Source organism: Phoca vitulina, unplaced genomic scaffold (assembly GCF_004348235.1).
Source record: "Phoca vitulina isolate PV1807 unplaced genomic scaffold, GSC_HSeal_1.0 scaffold30, whole genome shotgun sequence".
Classification (NCBI taxonomy): Eukaryota; Metazoa; Chordata; class Mammalia; order Carnivora; family Phocidae; genus Phoca; species Phoca vitulina.
This window is the reverse complement of record NW_022589733.1, coordinates 22,566,220-22,591,365: the sequence shown is the minus strand read 5'-3', so window position 1 is coordinate 22,591,365 and position 25,146 is coordinate 22,566,220. Positions and strand designations below refer to the sequence as shown.

Sequence of the window (25,146 nt, the reverse complement as noted above, 5' to 3'; positions counted from 1 at the left end):
ATGTTTTAGGAATAGTATTTCTTAAGTAACTCCAAATGTCAGTACATGGACAAAGAAATAAATGAAGCCTAGTCGGTAATGCATCAATCAGACTAAACAATGAACAGCAATAAGAATTGCTGTTCAATAGAAATAAGAATTCCCCACAGAGGAGAAAAACCACATTACAAAAGAGCATACTTAGTAAAATTTATTTTTTTTTAAAAAAAGAAGAAAAACAATAATTTATGCCCTTGGCAAAATAAAGGATCTTGTCAATATAAATGTTCCTTAGAAAACATATGAAAAGATAATATAATATATATATCAATAAATCAATATCAACCTTACAGCAAAAGCAATGATTCCACAAAAATGATAAGTGAGGATATTTCTGGCCCTTACACCACAGTATTTCTGGAAGGTCCTATGATTCCTCCTTTTTTTTTTCTTTAAAGTTACAGATGTGCCCTCATTTTAAGAAACCCTGATGTACACATATCTAAATTTAGAAAGTCCATTGATCACCTTTACAATCAGTAATTCTATTTATTTATGTGTGTATGTATCTCTGTACCCAGTGTGGGGCTCAAACTCATGACCCCAAGATCAAGAGTCACATGCTCTACCAACTGAGCCAGCCAGGCGCCCTGTACAATCAATAATTCTTTTTTAAAAAATCAACAAGAAGGTTTCTGTAAGGGATCCTTCAAATTAGCAAATTTTCCTAATGTGTTTAAAATATAATAAACCAAATATATGTGTCCCCAACTTCTTTCGTTATAGTTCTATTGCATAAAGCGAGGTATACCTGAAGTGAAGCAGTAACAGAGTTGGGCCTCAGACCTGACTGGAGAGAGTGTACTCTTACTTACAGTATGAGGAAATGTTTGGGGGCACAAATTCTCTCAATCTTTTGTTTCTCTCATCATGAGCTTTTACTTTTCTTGTCTCTACCACTTTCTGGTAAATTTTGCTCACCTAGTACTCTCAGGAAAAAAGGAGGAAGTCATATAGGAGGGGGCGGATTCATGAATTAGTGAGTCACTCCAGCAGAGCAGAGTGAGAGGAGAATCTGGGATGCAGAGTGTGTATGTGGACATAGTTGGGGGAAAGCAGGAGCAATTCTGAACCCTTGACATGCTTTTGAGGCCCCTCTCCCAGTAGGGGCACCTGATTCCTCTTGAGGAACAGCAAGGCCCAGTCCAGCCCTCCCCGGATGGGACACATGCTCAAGAGAATGGACCTGGGCCTATTTGTCACACTCCTCCTGGCTCCCTTCAGCACAATGGTAGTGCAGCTCACAGAACTCCTGGATCCGGCTACAGGCCTCCAGCATCATCACTTTGGGGACCGTGATTACCACTCGGAAGAAATTCGGGTACTCGAAGCACTGCAAAAATAAGCACCTGTTATTTTTGTAGCAGTTGAATCTGGTACTAAACCACCCTAAAATGACCAGGGTCCCGATCAGCAAGAAGCAGTGATGTCATTTACTCAGAGCTATCAGTTCGCTCAGTTCTACTGTGGAAGGTGAAATGAAATGGGGTCACTTATGTCAGGGGGTTTTAAAATGGACCCAGGAGGTCATTAAGGAGATGGACCTTATGCACCTCTTCACCGGTGAATCCGTGAATTTTTGAACTGGGCTAAACCACGAATCTTAAAAGGACTCAGCCAGAGTCCTTAGTTATTCCTTACTGCAACTTGCTATAGTAAGAGTCTTTGCTCAGTGATAGCCTTAGTAACCAATTATATTCAGCCAAGATTAGTTTTCTGCCACCAATCAACTAAAATTCTTTATAAACAATATATACAAGCATTCCCTTTTGTCTTTAAAAACCCTTGACTTTTGTTCTGGGGGGGAGGGGAAGGGTAGGGAGTGGGAGGATACTATTTGGGTTGCTGCCTAAATCTGTGTTCCCCAAATTGCAATTCTGAGACACCAAATAAATGTTTTTGTTTTATTTTAGCTCTGCTTCTTCTCTGAGTTGACACCATCACTGGGGTGCTAAGTCTAGTAACAGTTAATTCATCTTAAAAGGGACTTGTGGGACAAGTTTATTTCCCCTCACCTAAAATGTTCAGCCACAACTTTTCTTCCCAGTACAATGGGATAATGATGGGGGAGAAACAAATTTTAAATCAAGGCCATGAGACACATCAGTTTAAATTTTATCAAATGAGAATACACTTTGTTGGGGGAGGAAAAAATCAGGTTAAGGACCAACTCAGGGAGAGCTCCTAAGGCTCTAGAAACAGTTGAGAACGTCCTGAGAGAGACATAAGCACTCACCGTTGCTGGGAGGCAGTGGACTGATTGCTCAGCAACTAACCGCTCCGTGAACTCCACATCATTCTCAAATTCTGGGAAATGTTCCATCTCAATTCCAACCTATACCAATAACAGGGAGAGGCAAACTTATCAGAAGGAGGGAAAACAGGCCAACTCCCTATGCTAGAAATTAAGGTAGGGCGGCTCTACAAAATATCTTGGAACTCTACTACTGATAACTAAGAGTTCTCACACTTAGGAGCTCATGGAATTTTTCATAGGGAAGAGAGGATATATTTATATGAATATTTTAGTTTTTTGAAGCGTTCCTTCCTAGACGATGATAAATGAGAGCTGCAAACAGAATGCCAGTGTTTCTCTAAAAAGGCAATATAAGCATTATGGGCCAGGAAATTCTTGATTGCATGGAACAATCCCACCCATTGCAAGAGATTTAGTATCCCCAGTCCACAAAATGCCAAGAGCATCCCCCCACACCTGCCCCAAGTCATTCTGCAAACAAACAAAATTCCCATATACTCCCAAACACCCCTAGGGAACCAGTATCAATCCTAGTTGAGAAGTACAATGGTGTGGAAAGCCTCTTATTTGTGTCTATCTTCCCTGTATCTATACATAAAACGATTTTCTGAATCGAGAAATTAAGTCATTTTAAAAGGTGTTTTTGTTTTTGTTTTTTTAACACTGAGGTTAAATCATGTTATTGGGGCAATTCAGAACAAGGGGATTCCTAAAATGACTGGCCCAGAAGCTTAGTTGGTTGTCTCTGTGAGTGCTGCAGACTGGCTTCTGCTTGCCCTACAGCAAATGCCTGCCACCCACACACTTACCATGAGGTACATGGCCCCGGAAGGACGGACTGGCTGGAGTCCAGGGATGGCAGCCAATGCCCCATAGCAAAGATCAGCATTGGACTATAAGAGGAGGAAGAAAGATGTCAAGGATCAAAATTTAAGTGAAAGAAAAGCAAGTCATTAAAAGTAGAGCCCACACCGAAGGCAGGGAACCTACGTTTGTTCTGCTGGCATAAGGAGTCAACAAGAAAAAGTCCAATCACTGGAAGCTTTTGGCCCGGAGCCGAGTGAAGTGCCAGAAATGAGATAAATGTCAGGGTGGATGGTTACACTAATGCCACCTCCTGATTTGGAAGCCCTGTAATGGGACATTGCTCCAGAAATGAGGACCCATTATTCCTAATTCCCCTGGTGGCTTTCCCTGACTGCCAGAGTGGAAGGCCATGGGCTGCCCTTACCTTCAGGAAGCTCAGAGTGTTGTGGTAGAACTCCTGAGGGGTGCGATGCAGGATGCTTTTCAGAGCTCCCTGGACGATGGTGCAGGGCCCCAGGATCCGCTGACTCAGCTTCACCAGCCCATCTCGGATCTAAAGTGCCCCGGCAAACATATTACTTAGCCTTCCTTAAGTGTTCCAGCTTTGGGGATTCTTGTTCTGACCATTCTTTTCATCAGGTTTTTAATCTCTGGGGAAGTGATGATGCCTAGTGGCGTTCTTGGATCAGACCGCTTGGGTTTCAGCCCAGCTCTGTCACATGCCTCCTGTGTGACTCTGGGCAAATTATACAACATCTTAGTGCCTCATGTGTCTCACCCGAAAAATGTAGATAATACTAATCCTGGCCTCATTGGGTTGTTGGGAGGATTAAGTTTTTTTTTTTTTAAAGATTTTATTTATTTATTTGACAGAGAGAGACAGCAAGAGAGGGAACACAAACAGGGGGAGTGGGAGAGGGAGAAGCAGGCTTCCCGCCGAGCAGGGAGCCCGATGCGGGGCTCGATCCCAGGACCCTGAGATCATGACCTGAGCCGAAGGCAGTCGCTTAACCAACTGAGCCACCCAGGCGCCCCGGGAGGATTAAGTTAAAATAACGTATTTTGAACGCTGGCACATCGTAAGCCTGCAAACAATGTCAGGTGTCATTAGAGCTACTGTTTCCTTTTTTTGCGGTCCTAAAATCAGAAGCAGATGGAACTTCTTCACAGAGCCAGGTACAGGAAAACTGAGTTTTGGAGAGGAATAACTAGTACCATCTTACGGGCATCTTTCCAGGCACCCAGAAACTACAGGGCCAAGAAGAAGGAAAAAACAACACTACAGCAAAAATCACCTCCCAACCACTGTGCATGCAAAGTAAATACATGTATGTATACTAAATTAGACATACCATTTCACCACATTGTTCTTACCTCGTTGCCAAAAATGTCTCTTCGATCATGGATGAGGATCCAGCCCAACCTCCAGCCAGGAACGAGCCAGCGCTTGGCCAGCCCTCCACAGGACAGGATGGGGACGTTGCTGCTGAGGGTGGCCAGAGGCTCAAATTTGGAATCCGAAAACACCTGAGGAGAGGAGATGCTTGTTAGAGTTGTCTTCTGGCTTATTTTCCTCCAAATCCCGTCTCCCACCCTTTACCTTGTATAACTAGGGACAGGGCCTTGGATTTCTGGGCTCATCCTACCCCAAAGCATAATTGGGAGCCCAAGAGGCTTCAAAGGAGACTATCTCAAGATATTTAATCTGGTGTCTGGTCTGGATTAAAGGAAGCCTACAATGAGGACACTGATTCTAGCCTAGGAATATGTATAACCCAATGAAGCTCGCTCTAGGGAATGAATGTCTGTTGGAATTAGAGATCTAAAAATAAAATAGGAGCCCACAACCCTTTGTCTGAAATTCCTGGGCCCGTATGTAAATGTTGCAGAATGCAGAACTGTTTGGATTTTGGAGAAGTTATGTAGCACATGTATCATACATTACCTAACACCAAGGCAGTCTGGGACAGCACTCCTAATCAAGCATATTAACATTTCTGTCCCTTTCCTTACATTTTTGACAAATAGATAGATCTGTAAGTGAGATATATAAAAACATCTACAAATATCTTTGTATCAGGTCAAGTCAGGTTTTTCCACCAAATGAATTTCAAAAATCTTCAGATTTTCATAGCTTTTTGGACTTTGGAAAACTGGCTAAGGTGTCGTAGATCTATATGTATGTTTTTTTAAGGTGGGGGGATGAGGGGGAAAGGGAGAGGGAGAGAGAGAATCTTAAGCAGGCTCCACACTCAGTGCAAAGCCTGACACGGGACTCAATCTCACAACCCTGAGATCATGACTGAGCTAAAATCAAGAGTTGGATGCTTAACCGACTGAGCCATCCAGGCACCCCGATCTATTTATTTAGAGTGCAGGGATACTGATTTGCTGTACTGAAATGATTAGGAATTACTTCTGGTTATTCTAGATGCCACCTCTAAAGGTCCCATGAAATAATTTGGATATGAGATTATTATAGTGATATATCCTGCCCAAGACTTACCATGTCTCCATAGATCTCATCAGCCAAGATGGGGACGCACTGCCTTGCAGCCACTGAAAATAAGAGAAACAGACTCAAATCATTTTTAATGTGAATTGCCTTAGCAATTAATATTCACCTGGACTTATTTTACTTTGCATTTCATGTTTGTGTGTTTTGTTTTCCTCTTTAAGAACTATATATTCTTCTTATACCCTTCCAGGGTACAAATCTGCCATTTAATCAACTGGATATTTCAAACCCTCTCTTCCACATATGGAAATGGTGCAGAGGCAAGTGTTGCCTTTTTCGTCTTGCAGGCAAGTCCTACCGTTCCCGTGGCACACTATTCACTGGAGACCCCCGTGGAGTTCCCCCATTTCCATCCTCAGCTTGGAACTGACTCTTTTCTCATTCCAGGAAACAGATAAAGGATTCCATCCCCATATCTGCTCCTGTCAAATGAAGTCTGATGGACTTACCAGCCAGAATTTTCTGGAGATGACTTTTACTGAACACTGACCCACAGGGGTTTGATGGATTATTAACAATGAGACAAGCTGTCTTTTCATCAATCAGAGATTCCAGTTGTTTCAAGTCAATTTCCCAAGACTTCTCTGGCTGGGGAGGAAGAAAGAGTGAGACTAAGATGATTCTGAAAAATTTAGGGGGAACACTCACCTAACAGTGTCTTCTAAATAATAAAATGTGTTTGTGGCCTCCACCACCCACTTCCGGATCTTTCTGTGCTAAGATAATGGTCATATATTATTACGACATAATAATTGAGCCCTTGAGTCTAAAATTAAAAAGTTGTTTACCAATAAATTGTAGAGTTTGACCTCAATTCCCATCGATTCAGCCAAAGTCCTATAGAGAGAGAAACCAGGTCTCGGAACTAGGATGTTCTGTCCTGGATTGGCCAACACAGCTAAACAAAGTTCAATAGCCTGACTGCAGCCACTAGTCAGAATGACATCCTGTAAAGAGAGAAAAGGCTCACTTTGTTAGGGGTTCCACAGCAACAAGAGAAAAGAGATTATCAGATGGGTGAGTGGGGAGCAATGATAAACTTACTTTTGCAAGTTCTAAGTAAAGTAGTAAAGACTGTACTGAGCCAAAATTGAAAGAAATTAATGTTTGTGTATATCCATTATCTAAATGTTGAAAATGTTGACTACTTAAAAGACATAAATTACTTGGGGCACCTGGGTGGCTCAGTCGGATAAGCATCCGGCTCCTGATTTCGGCTCTGACCATGATCTCAGGGTCATGGGATTGAGCCCCGCATCAGGCTCCATGCTCAGCAGGGAATCTGCTTGAGATTCTCTCTCTCCCTCTTCCTGTGCCCCTCCCTGTTCTTCCTCTCTCTCTCTCTCTAAACTAAATAAATAAATCTTTTTTAAAAAAGAAGTAAATCACTTTAAAAAGGACATGGCAGCTGTGACTCAGCAGACTTCCATGAAAGATCATTTTGACCTTGGACTTTTTCACGTGGTTATTTATTTATTTTTGACCATAAATTTGAGGCCTGACTCTTCTCTGAAATATAGACCGAGGGCACCTCTTATGTTAAGAAATATCAACCACACACAGTAGACAATAGAGGGAGAGGGACATTTACACTTGGCACTGCCATTGATTCGATATGCCATAGTACCTCGATCTTCCCAACTGAGTGAACTTCAGGTGAGTGAGGGAAGCTGCAAATTTAAGAAAAGATCCTTCTGGTAAAATAAAAAATGTTACTTATTTGGTGTTTATGAATTATTGTTTTTTAATGATCTTTCGCAAAGAATCAAATATAGGGGGACCTCTGAGTCCTTTGAGCCTCCTTAAGACAGGACATCACATAAATTGTATGCAACATCCTCATCATACTGTAATGACATTAAATATAATCATGGATTAGGGGGTGCCTGGGCGGCTCAGTCAGTTAACCATCTGCCTTCAGCTCAGGTCATGATCCCAGCCAGGGTCCTGGGATCGAGTCCTGCATCGGGATCCTTGCTCAGCGGGGAGCCTGCTTCTCTCTCTACCTCTGCAGCTCCCCCTGCTTGTGTTCTCTCTCTCTAACAAATAAATAAAATCTTTAAATATATATATATATATATATATAAATATATAAAATCATGGATTAGTGGCCTCACTATATGAGAAGGGCAATTCTCCACACCTTTTGTTCCCCCTGCAATCCTTATTCCTTGTGGGACAGAAACAAGGAAAAAAGTACAGATTGCCCAATACCGCTTCAGAGCTGATACATTGTCTAAGGCTTACCTTAGCTTCCAGGGGTGCCTCAGGCCGGTGGTAGTAAGAAGCAATCTCCTCCCGACTGGATAAGTAGCCTGAAAGAGTAGAAGGGAGAAGCTGACCACTATGCTCTAGAGTTAAGAGGGCTTCCAGCTACCTTCTGCTCCTGCTTAGAGCACGTGCTATTCAGGTTAGCTCTCAGCCACCACAGAGAAAAGACATTGACTTGATGTTTTACATTTTTATAATAAGCTCAAATGTGTGGGGGCGGCTGGGTGGCTCAGTCAGTTAAGCGTCTGCCTTCAGCTCAGGTCATGATCCCAGGGTCCTGGGATCGAGCCCCGAGGTGGGTTCCCTGCTCAGTGGGGAGCCTGCTTCTCCCTCTCCCTCTGCCCTGCTCATGCTCTCTCTCTCTCAAATAAATAAATAAAATCTTAAAAAAAAAAAAAAGCTCAAATGTATGAATAATAACAAGGAGAATTCTCCAAACTATAAAATACTCTGCACCATCTTGGTTACTGTGATTATGTTTTATTTTTCATTAAAAAAAAAACAAAACAGGATTTAGATTATTCCTAAATTCCTTCCAGGGACTATATTTTTTGAAAAGTTACAATCAATGCATTCAATACATTGGGTCCCTTTTAAGTTTTTTAGATCATATGATATACCTATTAGTGGTTTTGCACAATTTTTTTCTTTTAAATTCTATTCTTAGACAATATTTCCAAATGTTGGCTTATAAACTTGGAGTAGAGTTAGTAGCATACAAATTATGTTTTGCAAAATTGTTTTCCAAAAAGATTCCATTCAATCAGAAAGTCCAGATGCAATATTTCATAATGTTCCACTTAATAAAGATAAAGTCTTGAAGTTATATAAATCAGCACTTCCTTAATTATTCATAAGGAAGACCTTTTTCCTAGATATATATTATGATCTGTATTTCTTTTGGCATGAAATGTTCATATCCTTTGAATATTTGTCACATGGAAAATTGGTTCTGGTTTTTCAGGTTGAATCAGTTCCCTAATACTTTGGATATAAAAGTTATAAACTTGTTTTAATAAGATAAAACCTCATTTTTGGTCTTACTTTGTTTTTATTTTTGTTGTATGAAACTTTATAAAGTATAAACAATCAACCTAAAAGTTATGTCCCTCAGATCTCTCTGAAGTGTTTTTTTTGTTTGTTTGTTTGTTTTTTTTAGATTTTATTTATTTATTTAACAGAGAGAGACACAGCGAGAGAGGGAACACAAGCAGGGGGAGTGGGAGAGGGAGAAGCAGGCTCCCCAATGAGCAGGGAGCCCGATGTGGGGCTCGATCCCAGGACCCTGGGATTTTAAAAACACTTCAGAGAGGGGCGCCTGGGTGGCTCAGTCGGTTAAGCCTCTGCCTTCAGCTCAGATCATGATCCCAGGGTCCGAGAATTGAGTCCCACATCGGGCTCTCTGCTCAGCGGGGAGCCTGCTTCTCCCTCTCCCTCTGCCTGCCACTCCCCTGCTTGTGAGCTCTCTCTCTGTCAAATAAATAAAAATAAAATCTTTTTAAAAATTCTATTTTAGCATGAAACTGGATTTGTATTCTACATTAAAAATATGTTATTATGTCTTGCCTTTGCGACAACATGGATGGACCTAGAGGGTATTATGTTAAGTGAAATAAGTCAGACTGAGAAAGACAAATTCACTTACATGTGAAATCTAAAAAACAAACAAATGAACAAACAAAAAAAATCAAAATCAGACCTATAGATACAGAGAACAAACTGATGGCTGCCAGGGGAGACGGGTAGGAGGAAGGGCAAAAATGGGTGAACGGGACAGGGAGATACAGCTTCCATTTGTGGAATGAGTGAGTCATGAGAATAAAAGTCACAGCATAGGGAATATAGTCAATGATATTGTACTAGCGTCGTATGGTGATAGATGGTAGCTACACTTGCGCTGAGCACAATAACATACAGAGATGTTGAATCACTATGTTGAACACCTGAAACTAAAGTAACATTGTGTGTCAACTATATTCAAATAAAAAAATAAAAATAATTAAAAAAAGAAAAGAATATGTTGCTAGGTGCACATTACAGACAGATGTGCAACACGTTGAGATAAAGTCAAAGGATCCCTGATTTTATTAAAATGTTTAATGTGAAAATGTTTAAATAGATGGAGACAGTTAAACCTGAGTAAGAATAGGGATGGGCAAAATGGGTGAAGGGCTCAACTGTATGGTGATGGATGGTAACCAGACCTGGGGTGGTGATCACTTTGTAGTGTATACGGTTGTCATATTATACAGCCGTACATCTGAAACTTGTATTTTAAAAACACCTAAATAAGAATAATTTCTTTCTGTCAGAAACAACCTTCTACTCTTCAATAGGATGCCCCCTTCCTTATATTCTAGTTTGTTTTTATCTCTTTCATCTGAAACAGCTACAACTGCATTTGAATGCGGTCAGAACCCTAGTTAAAATAACCTACGAATGTATGGAGAAGGGGAAATAAAGCCAAGAAGCTATTTACATGGTGCAGTAAGTACATTAATTTAGGACCTACAGGGCTCAGTAGACAAGCAGCTGCAACCGAACTCAAGGCCTTCCTACTAGAATTAGCAATGATAGGAGAGGAGTGCTATTTGAGAAAGAAGTATGTGAATGGGAGCTTAGAGAGGAGGGGTCAGCGTGCTAAAGGAAGCCAGGAAAGAAGCTGGACCTTGGTGGCTGTGTTTAAGCATTCTGAGACCTCCTTCCCCAAATCCAAATGACCATTTTGTTTTAGCCTCTCCTTAGGAACTATGCATCAAGGAAGCAAGGAGAACTGCTAGAAATTTATTCCTAATAGAAGAGCACTAAAGATTTGGAAGCCACCAGACAGAGTCTCAGGAGAAACTTACCAATGGAGGGAGCATAGCCATTATACTTCCCCGAGTCCAGAGCATCTTTCATGGCTTGGGTAATTTCAGGGTCTGTAGGCAGGTTTCCAAACACAGTAGGGTCCCCTTTTCATGCGAGAAAAAAAAGGAGCCACCAAGATGTTACTCTTCCATGCCCAGTGCTCAGACTCCCCCTCTACTCTCATCTCCAACCAGCCGTGAGAAAGGGGGTAAGAGCAACAACGGTCGCCCCTTACCAGAGTGTCCCCAACTCACCAATTGACAGAGCAATCATGGTTTTGTCTGGATTTGGCTTCACCTTCATGCTGTCCACAATGGCCCGGATAGGATTGAAAGTTTTGTTGGACATGTCTGAAGGCTTCACTGACCATCTGGACTTCCTGCCTTTCATTTTTCCCAACAAGGAGCTTCTCCCACCAATGTTGACGTGCACATCCAGAACGGAGGGGAGGTTGCTGTTGCTGCTCATCTGAATCACATACGGGTCCATCACTAGTGGAGCCTACGGGGAAAAGGAGGTCCCTGTGACTCTAAGAGCAGAGCACCATTCTGGGGGGCCATATTTGGACCTACACATCAGGGTGATTTCACTAGGCATGTCTTCCCAAACTGCCTCGTTTTGCTACATTTCTCATGCTTTCTTGTGAAGGAGGGGAGTTTTAAGACCTTTTGCTGAGATAGAAAATAAAGCAAGAACCCATTGTATAACAATAGCAAAGACCGTTCCATAGACTACTTATCTGCTGTGAGATTTGCTGTGTGCAACCCTAATGCCCATAAAAGTTTAACTGCTCTCAGTGCAACCAAGGGGAAATGACATGAAAACTGTGAAACCGTCAAAGACTATGTGTTGCCTCCTTTCCATGCAAAGCCTACCCAAGAGTCTCCCTAATATTAGCTTCAACAGACTTTGTCTTGCCCTCTGCAAATAAGAAGAACCGGGAAAAAGCATTCCATGTGGTTAGAAATTTAGTGTTAATCTTGTCATTAGCAAAAATAAAGCCCTATCCCATAAGCATCTTACTGCCCTGTGGAAAAAGAAGTCAATACACCATAGAGAAAAAAAGCATACATCCCAGTTACCACCACCAGATTAGCTGAGGCTTGAGATTTTACCTTCCAACTAAAGGAGAAACAGCCTCTAAGGAGACGAACCTGTAACCTCTCTTAGTGTTCTTCTTTCACAGGTCACAGTGACAATGGGCTTAGATGCAATTCTTGACTCCTGAAATAGTCTGCACAAATGGGCGTTGGGCCTGGAACTTTTGTGCTATTGGTTAGGGTGAGAACTGGGTGGCCAGCCCTCCCTCCCCTCCCTTCCTCACTTTCTGCTGCTTCTCACCTCTAACCCTTCCCCCACCCCCACCACCAAATCAGGAGTTTGTCCTCACTACAAACATCTGGAAGTCTCTGTGTTAACTCTTTCTGGACACTTTGTGCGAGGACTGTCAGAGGGGTAGTTATGATTACAGTTGGCAATTTTTATTAAATCTCTTTTGATACAAAACAACCCAGTAACATGTTAACAATACAGAAACATGTAAAGTAAAAAGTGAGAGTCCTTCCTTGCCCCTTGCTCTCTATACACTCTATTCTCGCTCCCAGGGGTAGGTAGTGGTAACCATTTGGCCATTTCTATCCATTCACCAAGATGGATTAATAGTTAGGTAGGTAGATAGATGATAAATACATAGATAAATCCAAGATAGATACATAGATACATAATTTCATAGATTTTCTAAACACTGAAGGGATCAGGCTTACAGTTTGTTCTGCAACCTGTTTATTTACCTCCTACATCTTGCCCTCCTTTCCCAGGTCCATGAGATTCTACTTCAGTCACAACAAACCAGGCAGTTGAAGCAAATTAAGTTCCACTCCAACGACAGTAGGGTCTTCAAGGCATTTAAAATCTGGGCAATGTCATCTTGTCCTGTGAATTCTCCTTCATTTACCTGGTATGGAGTTATTGGGAGAATAAGATGTCGGGTGAGGTCTAAACAAAACAACTTCCCTAAGCACGCACAGCGGAAATCTCAGCATTCTGGTGAGCCTATGAAAAACACCGTGCATTCAAGGGTTAAGAGAAGCCTCGGGGACTCTGTGGCTCAGCTCCTATCTGTTTATTTATTGGAAGACAAAGAGTGGTTACATAAGTTCTTTCTTCTCCATTTACTTTTGGGTGATTCGAGTCTCCGGTGGGGTTGAAGAACCTTTTATTTTTCTGGACCTTTCATCTCTTGGTGCTTTGAAGAACTTATCTAACACATTCCCTTCCCCACTCCAAAGAAGCAAGCATTTACCACCTCGTGTTACCAGGTGAACAGCAGAAGCACAAGGCAAGGACAGGAAGCCAGCCAGGTCAAAGAGAATTTAAGTTCTAAAGCTGGAAGCCGGGCAACCTGAGCTCAATACCCAGGACTGCTCTGTTTCAAAATGCAAGCACACAGCCCTGTCCTTACAACATCCAAAGACACAGAGAAGGAAAGGACTGTCAGTTCTGCTGTTTGGCACCCTATAGCAAAAGGCAAATGGCTTCTTTGTTTTACCAAATGGCGGTTAAACATGGCACAGACAGGTGTATACTTCACAGGTTGGACAAGAGTTAGACTTTGTGTACTTGCCAACACAAGAACATGGTATTGTTTCCAAAGCACACAGATTTTGTCAAGGGAGAAAACCTTTCTCTCCTAAATGGTTTTATTTTACCACCACCCCCATTTGAAATGCAATACATGTGTACTGGAGAAAATTAGAAAAAATTAAAAGCATTTATAATCCCAACAGCACTCTTAACTCATTCGTCTTATTCTTCCCCCTACCCAAAGTTGGGAATCTTGTTCTAGATCCGTATTTTTGAAAAGTTGAGATAAAATTCACGTAACAAAATATTCACTGGTTTCTTCATTTCAGAGTGTAAGATTCAATAATTTCTGGTACACTCACAGCATTGTACAACCATCACCACCATCTAATTCCAAAACATTTTCTTTTCCTCTTACTTTTTCAATAATTAAAATCCTCATAGAGTAAATTCAAATAGAAATGTTTATAAACTAAGCCCTGAACATCTTTCCCCATGACCCCACTCCATAGAGATGGCTGTTTTAGCCATTTCTTGTTTCTCTTTAGTGTCTTGTTTCTTTTCTTTCTTTCTTTTTTTAGATTTTATTTATTTATTTGAGCGAGAGAGAGAGCACAAGCCCAGGGGAGAGGCAGAGGGAGAGGGAGAGGTTTCAGAAGCAGACTCCTGGTTGAGCAAGGAGCCCGATGCAGGGCTCGATCCCAGGATCCTGGGATCGTGACCTGAGCCAAAGGCAGATGCTTAACCAGCTGAGCCACCCAGGCGCCCCGTGTTTTCTGTTTCTATACAATACTTATATAGCTGGTTTTAAAGTTGTTTGAAAATTTGGATACTACACATTTGTTCTGTAGCTGCCTATCCCTTACTGTAGCCACTAGTCAAGAGCAGCTACCGAGTACTTGAAATGTAGTTTGTCTAAATTGAGACGTGGTGTTGGTGTAAAACACACATCAGGTTTTGAAGATTTATGTTAAAATAATGTAAAATACCTCATCAATAATTTCGTATTGATGACATGCTTAAATATTTTGGATATACTGAGTCAAATAAAGTACACTATTACAATTAATTTCACCTACTTCTTTTTACATTTTAAAATATTTCTACTAGAAAATTTGAAATTACTGTGTGGTCTGCATTCTGCTTCTATTGAATAATGCTGTTCTTTTTTTAATAAATTAGAAAATTTTAGATTTTGTCTTTTTATTTAAACTCAACTAGTCAAGGTATAAGACATCATTAGTTTTTGATATAATGTGCAATGATTCCTTAGTTGAATAAGGTTGTTCTATAGCTTGCCTTTTAAAAAATCTTAACATGTTGTCTTGACATCCTTACCATTTTCATACATGAAGATCAATTTCATTCCTTTTAATGGCTGTACAGTATTCATTTAACCATTCTACTCTTGCTGGACATGGGGCAGCTTCTCATTTTTTTCTCTTACAAATAAAGCATATTGAACACAGTCATTAATAATGATTGGAAATTTTTATAAATATCCTATAATTTGGGAGATAATCACATTTCAAATACTGATAGACCTGCCAAATTGATCAGCTGATGGACTTTAGAAAGAAGAGACAATACAAATATCTCTTATTTTGACAACCTGCCACTCAAGGTTTAGACTTTCGAGGATCCCAGCTACACATGAGACTCGGGTTCAACTCCCCCTCCCACACACCCACACAGTCTATGGGCTTGGTGCTCTGTCCTCACCTGGAAGTTAACACAGGAGCCTTAGATTACACAGATAATCCACTCTGGGGTAGCAGCGGTGTCAGCCCACCTAATGTCTCTGGTTTTCCGTTCCTTTTCATTGTTTGGCCCCTGGGGCATTCCCTTTTGTAACTTTGGAGCTCAGTCAGGCATTTTGTTATATTTTACCCAACATTTCTAGATACATACTTTTAAAGTGAACTGTAATTGACACATAATGTTACTTTAATTTCAGGTATACAACATGGTGATTGGACAACTCTACATGTTATGCTGTGCTCACCACAAGCATAGCTACCATCTGTCAGCACACGACACTGTTACAATATCATGGATGGTGTGTATCCTATGCTGTACCTTTCATTCCCATGGCTTATTCATTCCATAACTGGAAGTCTATACCTCCCACTCCCCTTCACTCATTCTGCCCATCTTCCCATTCTCCTCTCCTCTGGCAACCATCGGTTTGTTCTCTGTACTTACAGGTCTGATTCTGCTTTTTTTGTGTGTTCATTCATTTGATTTTTAGATTACACGTATAAGTGAAATCATATGGTTATTTTTCTTTCTCAGTGTGACTTATTTCACTAGCATAATACCCTCTAGGTCTACCCATGTCTCCCAAATGTTAAGATCTCATTTTTTTTGGCTAAGTAATATTCCATTGTGTATGTGTGTCGTGTATGTGTATCAAACCTTCTTTATCCATTTATCTATCAATGGACATGGGCAGCTACCATATCTTGGCTATTGTAAATAATGATGTAATAAACATAGGGGTGCATGTATCTTTTTGAATTAGTGTTTTCATCTTCTTTGTGTAAATACCTAGTAGTGGATTTACTGGATCATATTTCTATTTTTAACTTTTTGAGAAAACTCCATACTGTTTTCCACAGTGGCTGCACCAATTTACATTCCCACCAACAGCGCATGAAGGTTCCTTTTTCTCCACATCCTCACCAACACTTGTCATTTCTCACTCTTTTTTTTTTAATACTAGCCATTCTGACAAGGGTAAGGTAATATCTCATTGTAGTTCTTTGATTTGCATTTCCCTGATTAATGATGTTGAGCATCTTTTCATGTGTCTATTGGCCATCTGCCATGTCTCTTTGTAAAAATGTCTATTCAGGTCATCTGCCCATTTTTCAATCAGATGATTTGGGAGTTCTTTTGGTATTCAGTTGTATAAGTTCTTTATATATTGTATATCAACCTCTCATCAGATATATCATTTGCAAGTATCTTCTCCTATTCAGTAGGTTGCCTTTTCATTTTGTTGATGGTTTCCTTCACTGTGCAAAAGCTTTTTAATTCAGTGTAGCCCCAATAGTTTATTTTTGCTTTTGTTTCCCTTGCCTGAGGAGACATATCTAAAAAAATGTTTCTATGGCTGATGTCAAAGAGTTTATTGCCTGTGTTTTCTTCCAGGAGTTTTATGGCTTCAGGTCTCATATTTAGGTCTTTAACCCATTTTTAGTTTATTTTTGTATATGATGTAAGAAGGTGGTCCAGTTTCAGTCTTTTATGTGTAGCTGTCTAGGTTTCCCAGCACAATTTATTAAAGAGGCTGTCTTACCCCCATTGTATATTCTTGCCTCCTTTGTCATAGATTAACCATATAAGTGTGGGTTTATTTCTGGGCTCTTTACTCTGTTCTGTTGATCTATGTGTCTATTTCTGTGCCAGTACCATACTGTTTTGATTATTATAGCTTTGTAGTATATCTCAAAATCCAGGATCGTGATACCTCCAGTTTTGTTCTTCTTTCTCACATTGCTTTGGCTATTTGGGGTCTTCTGTGGTTCCATACAAGTTTTAGAATAATTTCTTCTAGTTCTGTGAAAAATATTATTGATATTTTGATAGGGATTGCAATGAATCCGTAGATTGCTTTGGGTAGTATGGACATTTTAACAATATGAATTCTTATCCATGAGCATGGTATGTCTTTCTATTTGTTTGTATCATCTCAGTTTCTTTCATCTATGTTTTATAGTTTCCAGAGTACAGGTCTCTCATGTCCTTCATTAAGTTTATTCTAAGTATTTTATTCTTTTGGTGCAATTGTAAATGGAATTATTTTCTTAATTTCTCTTTCTGCTATTTCATTATTAGTGTATAGAAATGCAAAAGATGCCTGAATATTTTGTATTTTGCAACTTTACTGAACTTATTACTTCTAATAGCTTTGTGTGTGTGTGTGTGTGTGTGTGTGTGTGTAATCTTAAAGAGTTTTATATGTATAGTATCATGTCATCTGCAAATAGTGACGGTTTAACTTCTTCCTTACCCATTTGGATGCCTTTCATTTATTTTTCTTGCCTGATTGCTGTGGCTAGGACTTCCAGTACTAAGTTGAGTAAAAGTAGTGAGAGCGAACATCCTTGTCTTGTTCCTGAGCTTAGAGCAAAAGCTGTTTTCACCATTGAGTATGATATTAGCTGTGGGTTTTTCATATATTGCCTTTATTATGTTGCGGTATGTTCCCTCTAAACTCACTTTGTTGAAAGTTTTTATCATGAATGAATGTTGAATTTTGTCAAATGCTTTTTCTGCATCTATTGAGATGATCATGTGATTTTTATCTCTCATTTTGTTAATGTGGTGTATCACACTGATTTGTGAATATTGAGCCATCCTTTCATCTCCAGAATAAATCATGTTGAATAATCCTTTTAATGTATTGTTGCATGTGGTTTACCAATATTTTGTTGAGGATTTTTGCATCTATGTTCATCAGGGATATTGCCCTATAATATTTTTGGTTTGGGTTTTTTTTTTTTCCAGTGTCTTTGTCCGGTTTTGGTATTGGGGTAATGCTGGCCTCATAGAATATATTTGGAAGCTTTCCTTCCTCTCCTATTTTTTGGAATAGTTTGAGGAGAATAGGTATTAACTTTTCTTTAAGCATTTGGTAGAATTCAACTGTGAATCCATCTGGTCCTGGACTTTGTTGGGAGTTTTTTGATCACCAATTCCACTTCATTACTAGTAACTGGTCTGTTCAGACATTCCTTCTTTCTGATTCAGTTTTGGAAGATTGTGTATTTCTTTTTTCATTTCTTCTAGGTAATCTATAATCCAATCTGTCGGCATAGAGTTTTTCATAGTAGTCTCTTATAATTCTTTGCATTTCTGTGGTGTCAACTGTTCTCTTTCATTTCTGATTTTATTTATTTGAGCCCTCTTTTTTTTCTTTGATGAGTCTGGCTAAAGGTTTATCAATTTTGTTTATCTTTTCAAAGAACCAGCTCTTGGTTTCATTCATCTTTTCTATTTCTATTTCTCATTTATTTCTACTCTGATCTTTATTATTTCCTTCTACTAACTTTTTTCTTCTTTTTCTAGTTTCTTTAGGTATAAGGTTAGATTGTTTATTTGAAATTTTTCTTGATTCTTGAGGTAGGCCTGTATCACTATAAACTTCCCTCCTAGAACTGCTTTCACTGCATCCCAAATATTTTGGACCACTGTGTGTTCATTTTCATTTTGTCTCCATGTATTTTTTCTTTTCCTCTTTGACTTCTTTGTTGACCCACTGGTTGTTTAGGAGTTTGTCATATATCTTCCAAATATTTGTGTTTTTTCCAGTTTTATTCTTGTAATTGATTTCTAGTATCATACCATGATAGAAGCTTGCCATGGTTTCAATCTTCTTAAATTTATGGAGACTCATTTTGTGATCTGATATGTGATCTATTCTGAATAATGTTCCATGTGCACTGGAAAAGAATGTATATTCTGTTGTTTTTAGATGGAATGTTTTGTATATGTCTGTTCAGTCTATCTGGTCTAATGTGTCATCAAAGACATTCTTGATTGATTTTCTGCTGGGTGATGTATCCATTGATGTAAATAGGGCTCTAGATTTGTTTTTTGTTTTTTTTTTTAAGATTTATTTATTTATTTTAGAGAGTGGTGGGAGGGGCAAAGGGAGAGAGAAACCTAAATAGACTCTGCGCTCAGCATGGAACCCGACACAGGGCTCAATCCCACCATACCGAGATCAGACCTGAGCCAAAACCAAGAGTCCGATGCTCAACCGACTGTGCCACCCAGGTGCCCTAGATTTGTTTTTAAGTTGAAGTACAGTTGGCACACAATGTTACATTAGTTTCAGATGTACAACATAGTGATTCCAGAAGTCCTAGATATTTTTGTAACTGAAGATTCTCTAGGTCATTCTGACCTCAATATTGCCAGAAATGGAATTCTCTCTCCTTGTTAATTTGAAATTGTCACTTTCATTTTGTACTAAATTCCTGTATCTTTCTCAACCTTTTATGGAATGTTCTATTCTAGAACAAACATTTTTACAGTTCCTGATGTGCACTGCCAGCTTGCTTTCAGAAGGGCCAACTACCTCTCTATCAGTAATTGTTTGCAAATCCTGGGAACTGTTTTCATTTTTTTTTTTTTTTTAAGATTTTATTTATTTATTTGAGAGAGAGAATGAGAGACAGAGAGCATGAGAGGGAAGAGGGTCAGAGGGAGAAGCAGACCCCCCGCTGAGCAGGGAGCCCGACGTGGGACTCGATCCCAGGACTCCAGGATCATGACCTGAGCTGAAGGCAGTTGCTTAACCAACTGAGCCACCCAGGCGCCCTGGGAACTGTTTTCTAAAGAAATATGCCAAATTGATTGCCAGGTGGAAAAAAAATGGTTTTAAGGTGTTGCTGTTATTTCTGTCCCTTTTTATTTTGATGAGGGGGGTCACTTTTCATATATTTTTTTAGTTCTTGGTGTTTTGTGAGTTACCTGCTCATGTCTACTACCTGTCTTAGAGGGAGACTCATTTTTTTCTTAGGTGAAACCTGGACCTAGGAAGTGACTGCAGGGCAACAGCACAGTTGCTCTGAGATCACCTGCCCAGCCTCCTCTGTCTCAACCAGCTGGCTCAGACTCAGGTTTACAGGTCAAAGTACAGCCAGTGGCACAGGATTTTGGTGGGTGGTCCTGTAAATAATGCAGCTGACGCAGAATCTGCAGGGTTGAGGGGGTGTGAAGGGGGCAGGGGCTGCTGTATCAGGTCATCCGCATGGACACACCCTCAGATTCAGTAGCTGACAACTGAACCTAGATCAGAAAGAAAACCAGCCAAAGCAAACAAGTTTTGGTAATACCGCTCTTCTGTAGCTCATGTTTTCTCTCAATAGAAACCTGAGGGGGAAAACAAATCAGAGGACCCATGTCTACTTAGGAAGCCTTACTGCTCCTGGACAGTCAGGGTCCAATAAACTGGAGAAATATTCACAACAAGCTACACCAATCAGCCATAGTTATGACTTTCATTTAAAACTCAACAACTTTCATTCATTTTTTTTTTCCTTAAGTATAAAACTATTGTGTTCGTGGGACACCTGGGTGGCTCAGACGGTTAAGCATCTGACTTCAGCTCAGGTCATGATCCCAGGGTCCTGGGATCAAGTCCAGTATTGGGCTCCTTGCTCAGCAGGGAGCTTCTCCCCCTGATTGTGCTTTCTCTCTCTCTGACAAATAAATAAATAATTTTTTTTTTGTAGTTTTTAATTTTATTATGTTATGTTAGTCACCATACATCATTAGTTTTTGATGTAGTGATCCACGATCCATTGTTTTCGTATAACACCCAGTGCTCCATGTAGTACGTGCCCTCCTTAATACCCATCACCGGGCTAACTAATACCCCCTCTCCCCTCCCCTCTAAAACCCTGTTTGTTTCTCAGAGTCCATAGTCTCTCATAGTTCATCTCTCCCTCCAACTCCCCCCGCCCATTTTTCCCTTCCTTCTCCTAATGTCCTCCATGTTACTCCTTATGTTCCACAAATAAGTGAAACCATATGATAATTGACTTTCTCTGCTTGACTTATTTCACTTAGCATAATCTCCTCCAGTCCCATCCATGTTGATGTAAAAGTTGGGTATTCATCTTTTCTGATGGCTGAGTAATATTCCATTGTATATATGGACCACATCTTCTTTATCCATTCATCTGTTGAAGGGCATCTCGGCTCTTTCCACAGTTTGGCTATTGCAGACATTGCTGCTATGAACATTGGGGTGCATATGGCCCTTCTTTTCACTACTAAATAAATAAAATCTTAAAAAAAAACACAAAACTACTGTGTTTGCCATAGAAAAGTTTTTTTTTTTAATTGTAGTAAAAAACATAACATTAAACTTACCATCTTAATCATTTTCAAGTGTACAGCTTAGGAGTGTTAACTATATTCACACTGCTGTGCAAGATGTCCAGAACTTTTTCATCCTGCAAAACTGAAACTCCGTAACCGTTAAACACTAATTCTCCCACCCCGTCTCCCCAGCCCTTGGCAACCACCTTTCTCCTGTTGACCTTTCCACTTTCTCAGAGAAAAGTATTTTTTAAATAGTTCCACCACCCAGAGATAACTGTTATCCATTTTGTCCACATTTAACATTTTGAAATATTCATATTTTTTTCCAGGTGTACATCCGTATCTGTGAGTCTCATTTTACACGATACTGTGAACACTTTCCTAAGACTATAAAAAGTTTTGTAAACTTGCTTTACAATGATCGCCTAAAATCCTGGGTCCTTCGCTTTTATACCCGTTTCCCCGACCCTTCCTTTCTCTGCCCATGCAGAATGGCGTAACAGCTCGTGCTGACTGGGCACCTCACCCATACCAAGCACACCGTCTGACACACTCTACCTCCAACAACCCATCATCCTCACATCAATCCTAGGAGTAGGGCCTATTTCATCCCCACTTTGCAGATAAAAACGAGGTCACGCGGTAGCAAGCAGTGATTTGGAATTCCAGTTGCCACGTAGCCCCACACATGACTACACAAGTCTGCCTCTCTTTAAGGACCAAGTGCATTGAGAACTATAGTCCTTTCTTCCCTCAAAAGAAAAAAAAAAAAATTAAAATTGGGGAAAAAAATAGAAAATGAAGAAAGGCCCAGGTGGAGACAATTTTAAGAAAAGAGCGAATTAACTATGTGGATTAAGCATTGACCATTCACTTTTATTGCTTATTGCCTTCTTCATTCCTTTGTATCTTTCCACCCCAAACCATGATCCATGATCACTCACCTACTGGGTACAGAAGAAGGCATATGTTTTAATTCCCCTAGTGGACTGTTAGCTCCCTAAAGAAGTACAAGATGGGGAGCATTCCTTCTGCTATTCCACATCGTCCTTCAAGTCTGGCACGGCGCTTTCTATGAGCCATGCTCAATACTTGTTTGCCAGTTGGCAGTAAATAGTACATAAACCAGAGTACCTGGTAAAAGGAGAAGTAAATGAGGAGAAACCAGTCTTTGTATTGTTATGGGAGGTGCAGTGAGGAATTAGGAGGGATGAGGTAGCTATGTTGGACTTGGATCACTTATAATGCCACCCTACATTTAGAGAGAGAGCTTTGGGGTTTGTTCCCACATTCATTATCTCATGCAATATTTACTAACCCTCCCCCCTTCCCAAACCTGTAAGCTAGACAGAAAGAAGGCTGTCAGAAGAGAGGTGAACTGGGCGCCTGGGTGGCTCAGTCGGTTAAACATCTGCTTTTGGCTCAGATTATGATCCCAGAGTCCCAGGATTGGGCCCCATATCGGGCTCCCTGCTCAGCGGGGAGTCTGCTTCTCCCTCTGTCCTTCACCCCACTTGTGCTCACTTGCTCTCTCTCTCAAATAAATAAATTTTTTCAAAAATCTAAAAAAGGGCGCCTGGGCGGCTCAGTTGGTTAAGCGACTGCCTTCGGCTCAGGTCATGATCCTGGAGTCCCGGGATCGAGTCCCACATCGGGCTCCCTGCTCAGTGGGGGGTCTGCTTCTCCCTCTGACCATCTTCCCTCTCTTGCTATCTGTCTCTCATTCTCTCTCTCTCAAATAAATAAAATCTTTAAAAAAAAAAATCTAAAAAAAAAAAAAAGAAGAGAGGTGAACCTGGAGGGAGCTTTTGACATTTTAGTTAAACTTTTTATTTTAGAATAGTTTTAGAGGTACAGAAAAGATGTGAAGATAGTACAGAGAGTTCCCCATACCCTTCACCCAGTTTCCCTTGTTTTTAACTTCCTATGTTACCCTGATACATTTGTAGTCACAAATAAGAAATAAACATTGGTCCGTTGATATTAACTAAACTCCATACTTCATTTAGACCTCACAAGTTTTCCCACTAATACCCTTTTTCTGTTCCAGGATCCCATCCAGGATCCCACGTTACATTTAGTGGCCATGTCTCCTGAATCTAATCTAATCTGTGACAGTTTCTCAGACTTTCCTTATTTTTCATGACCTTGGCACATAGAACATTCCTCAATTTGGGTCTGTCTCACGTTTCTCTTATGGTTAGAAGGGAAGACCAGTTGAACTATTATTAATGTTAAGGGCTCTAAAAGTTAAAAAGGAAATTAAACTGTCATCTGTTTGCTGACTGAAATGCCTGCTGGACATTTTTTTTTTTAAATGGAGTGTAGCAAATAACGTTATCCTATTTTGTTTTGTTCTTTGCATAACCATTAAGCCATGCCCCACTAACTCGGTCATTTTTCTTTTATGAGGACTTCGTGTTCTTTCATTTGTGGATGACAAGAACCTCAATCTGACTCCAATTCTTAGCATTGTTAGGAAGAGCGTCATTTGTATTTACAGAGAGAGCCACTAAGTAAATAAGCCCAGATTCTTGGGAAATAATGTGTGTTCCTCACATTCTGATGTTCAGAATAATCTAGAGTTTAAACCATGCTCCAATCCCTCAGCCTTTCTCTAGACCACAATTACTAATTTTTTTGTAATAATACATTACTTGTTTTCAAAAATTGAAACATAATTCATACACCACAAAAGTCATCCAAGTGTATAATTCACTGGTTTTTAGTATATTCACTAGGTTGTACAATCATTGCTACTATTTAATTATAGAACATTGTCATCACTCCAAAAAGAAACCCCATGCCTATTAGCAGTCTCAGCCGGATTCTCACCCCCACCCCCCACTGCTGCCCCTGCCCGGCAACCAGTATCTACGTTGTATCTCTATGGCTTTGCCTATTCTGGATATTTCCTATAAATGGAATCATATACTATGTGATGTTCAAGAACCCTTTTTGGAAGTCAGAAGCTGACCACAGGTTCTTTCTCTGCTGTAACAGTGCTAGTCTCCCCTGTGAAATGGTCCCTCTGAGTGAATGGCAGAGGAAAGTCACAAATGAAGGAAAAAGAAAAGCACTCCAATACCCCTTCAAGATAACATTTAATGACTCATTACGCTAAATTTATTTATTTTTGTGATACTAGTGGACATTTCTTGAGACGACCATAAGGATAACCACCTTTGCCTGATGTTCTCTTTCGAAATGAGTCCTCTGGATTGGAAAGCGATTTTCTTATAAAATTACACACACATAACATACAATCCTAAGAAAAGATATCCTGTGCCTAGGAAAAGAAATAAAAACTTAGGTTCACACAAAAACCTGTATGTGAATGTTTATAGTGGCTTTATTCATAACTGTCAAAAACCGGGAACAGCCTAAATGTCCTTCAGTTCATGAATGAATAAACAAATTGTGGTACATTCACCTAAGGGAAGGCTACTCAGAAAAAAAAAAAAAAAAAAAAAAAAAAAGGGAATTTACTACCAAGACACACACATCAACATGAGTCAATCTCAAATGCATTAGGCTCAGTGAAGGAAGCCAGACTTGAAAGGTTATATACAGGGTGATTTCATTTATAGGATATTCTGGAAGAGGTAGGATTCCAGGGATAGAAAACAGACCAGGGGTTTCCCAGAGGTTGCAAATGGGAGACAGGACAGCTGCAGGTGGGAATTTTGGGAGGGTGAAGGAACTGTTCTCCATTCTGACTGTTGTGCTGGCTACATGACTGTAAGCATCTGACAAAGACTGCAGAACTCTACATCAAAAAGAGTGCAATTTACTGTTTATAAGTTCTAACTCAATTTTTTAAGGAAGAATAATTGGTTACCGCCAAATAAACAAACAAAACCAAAAATACCTGTGCTGAGAAGGGTGCCATTGAATCTTGGTCCCATAGCTTGTCCTTCAAAGTAATTTTTCAGAAACAGGTTATCACCTGGAGAGTGGTTTGTAGCTTCTTTCA

At 40.1% G+C, this 25,146-nt stretch overlaps 1 protein-coding gene across 1 annotated transcript; it reads right to left on the bottom strand.

Annotated features, from left to right (window-relative positions):
- Positions 1-781: 781 nt before the first annotated feature.
- TAT (tyrosine aminotransferase) lies at positions 782-11,980 on the bottom strand. Its single transcript, XM_032424446.1, has 12 exons — positions 11,858-11,980; positions 10,997-11,243; positions 10,742-10,846; positions 7,869-7,936; positions 6,410-6,568; positions 6,071-6,209; positions 5,610-5,662; positions 4,478-4,630; positions 3,528-3,656; positions 3,106-3,189; positions 2,276-2,374; positions 782-1,372 (listed from the first exon to the last, which is right to left on the bottom strand). Exons 2-12 carry the CDS (start codon positions 11,229-11,231, stop codon positions 1,232-1,234), a joined length of 1,365 nt encoding a protein of 454 aa, XP_032280337.1. The 5' UTR covers positions 11,232-11,243; positions 11,858-11,980; the 3' UTR covers positions 782-1,231.
- Between the last annotated feature and the right edge of the window lie 13,166 nt (positions 11,981-25,146).

Coding starts and splice junctions, on each gene's coding strand:
- TAT (XM_032424446.1), bottom strand. CDS start 11,231: ATGGACCCGTATGTGATTCAGATGAGCAGCAACAGCAACCTCCCCTCC. Junction 7,937..10,741: donor TGGCTATGCTCCCTCCATTG/GTAAGTTTCTCC, acceptor CTACTCTTTCAG/GCTACTTATCCAGTCGGGAG. Junction 6,569..7,868: donor AGGCACCCCTGGAAGCTAAG/GTAAGCCTTAGA, acceptor CTCTCTTTACAG/GATGTCATTCTGACTAGTGG.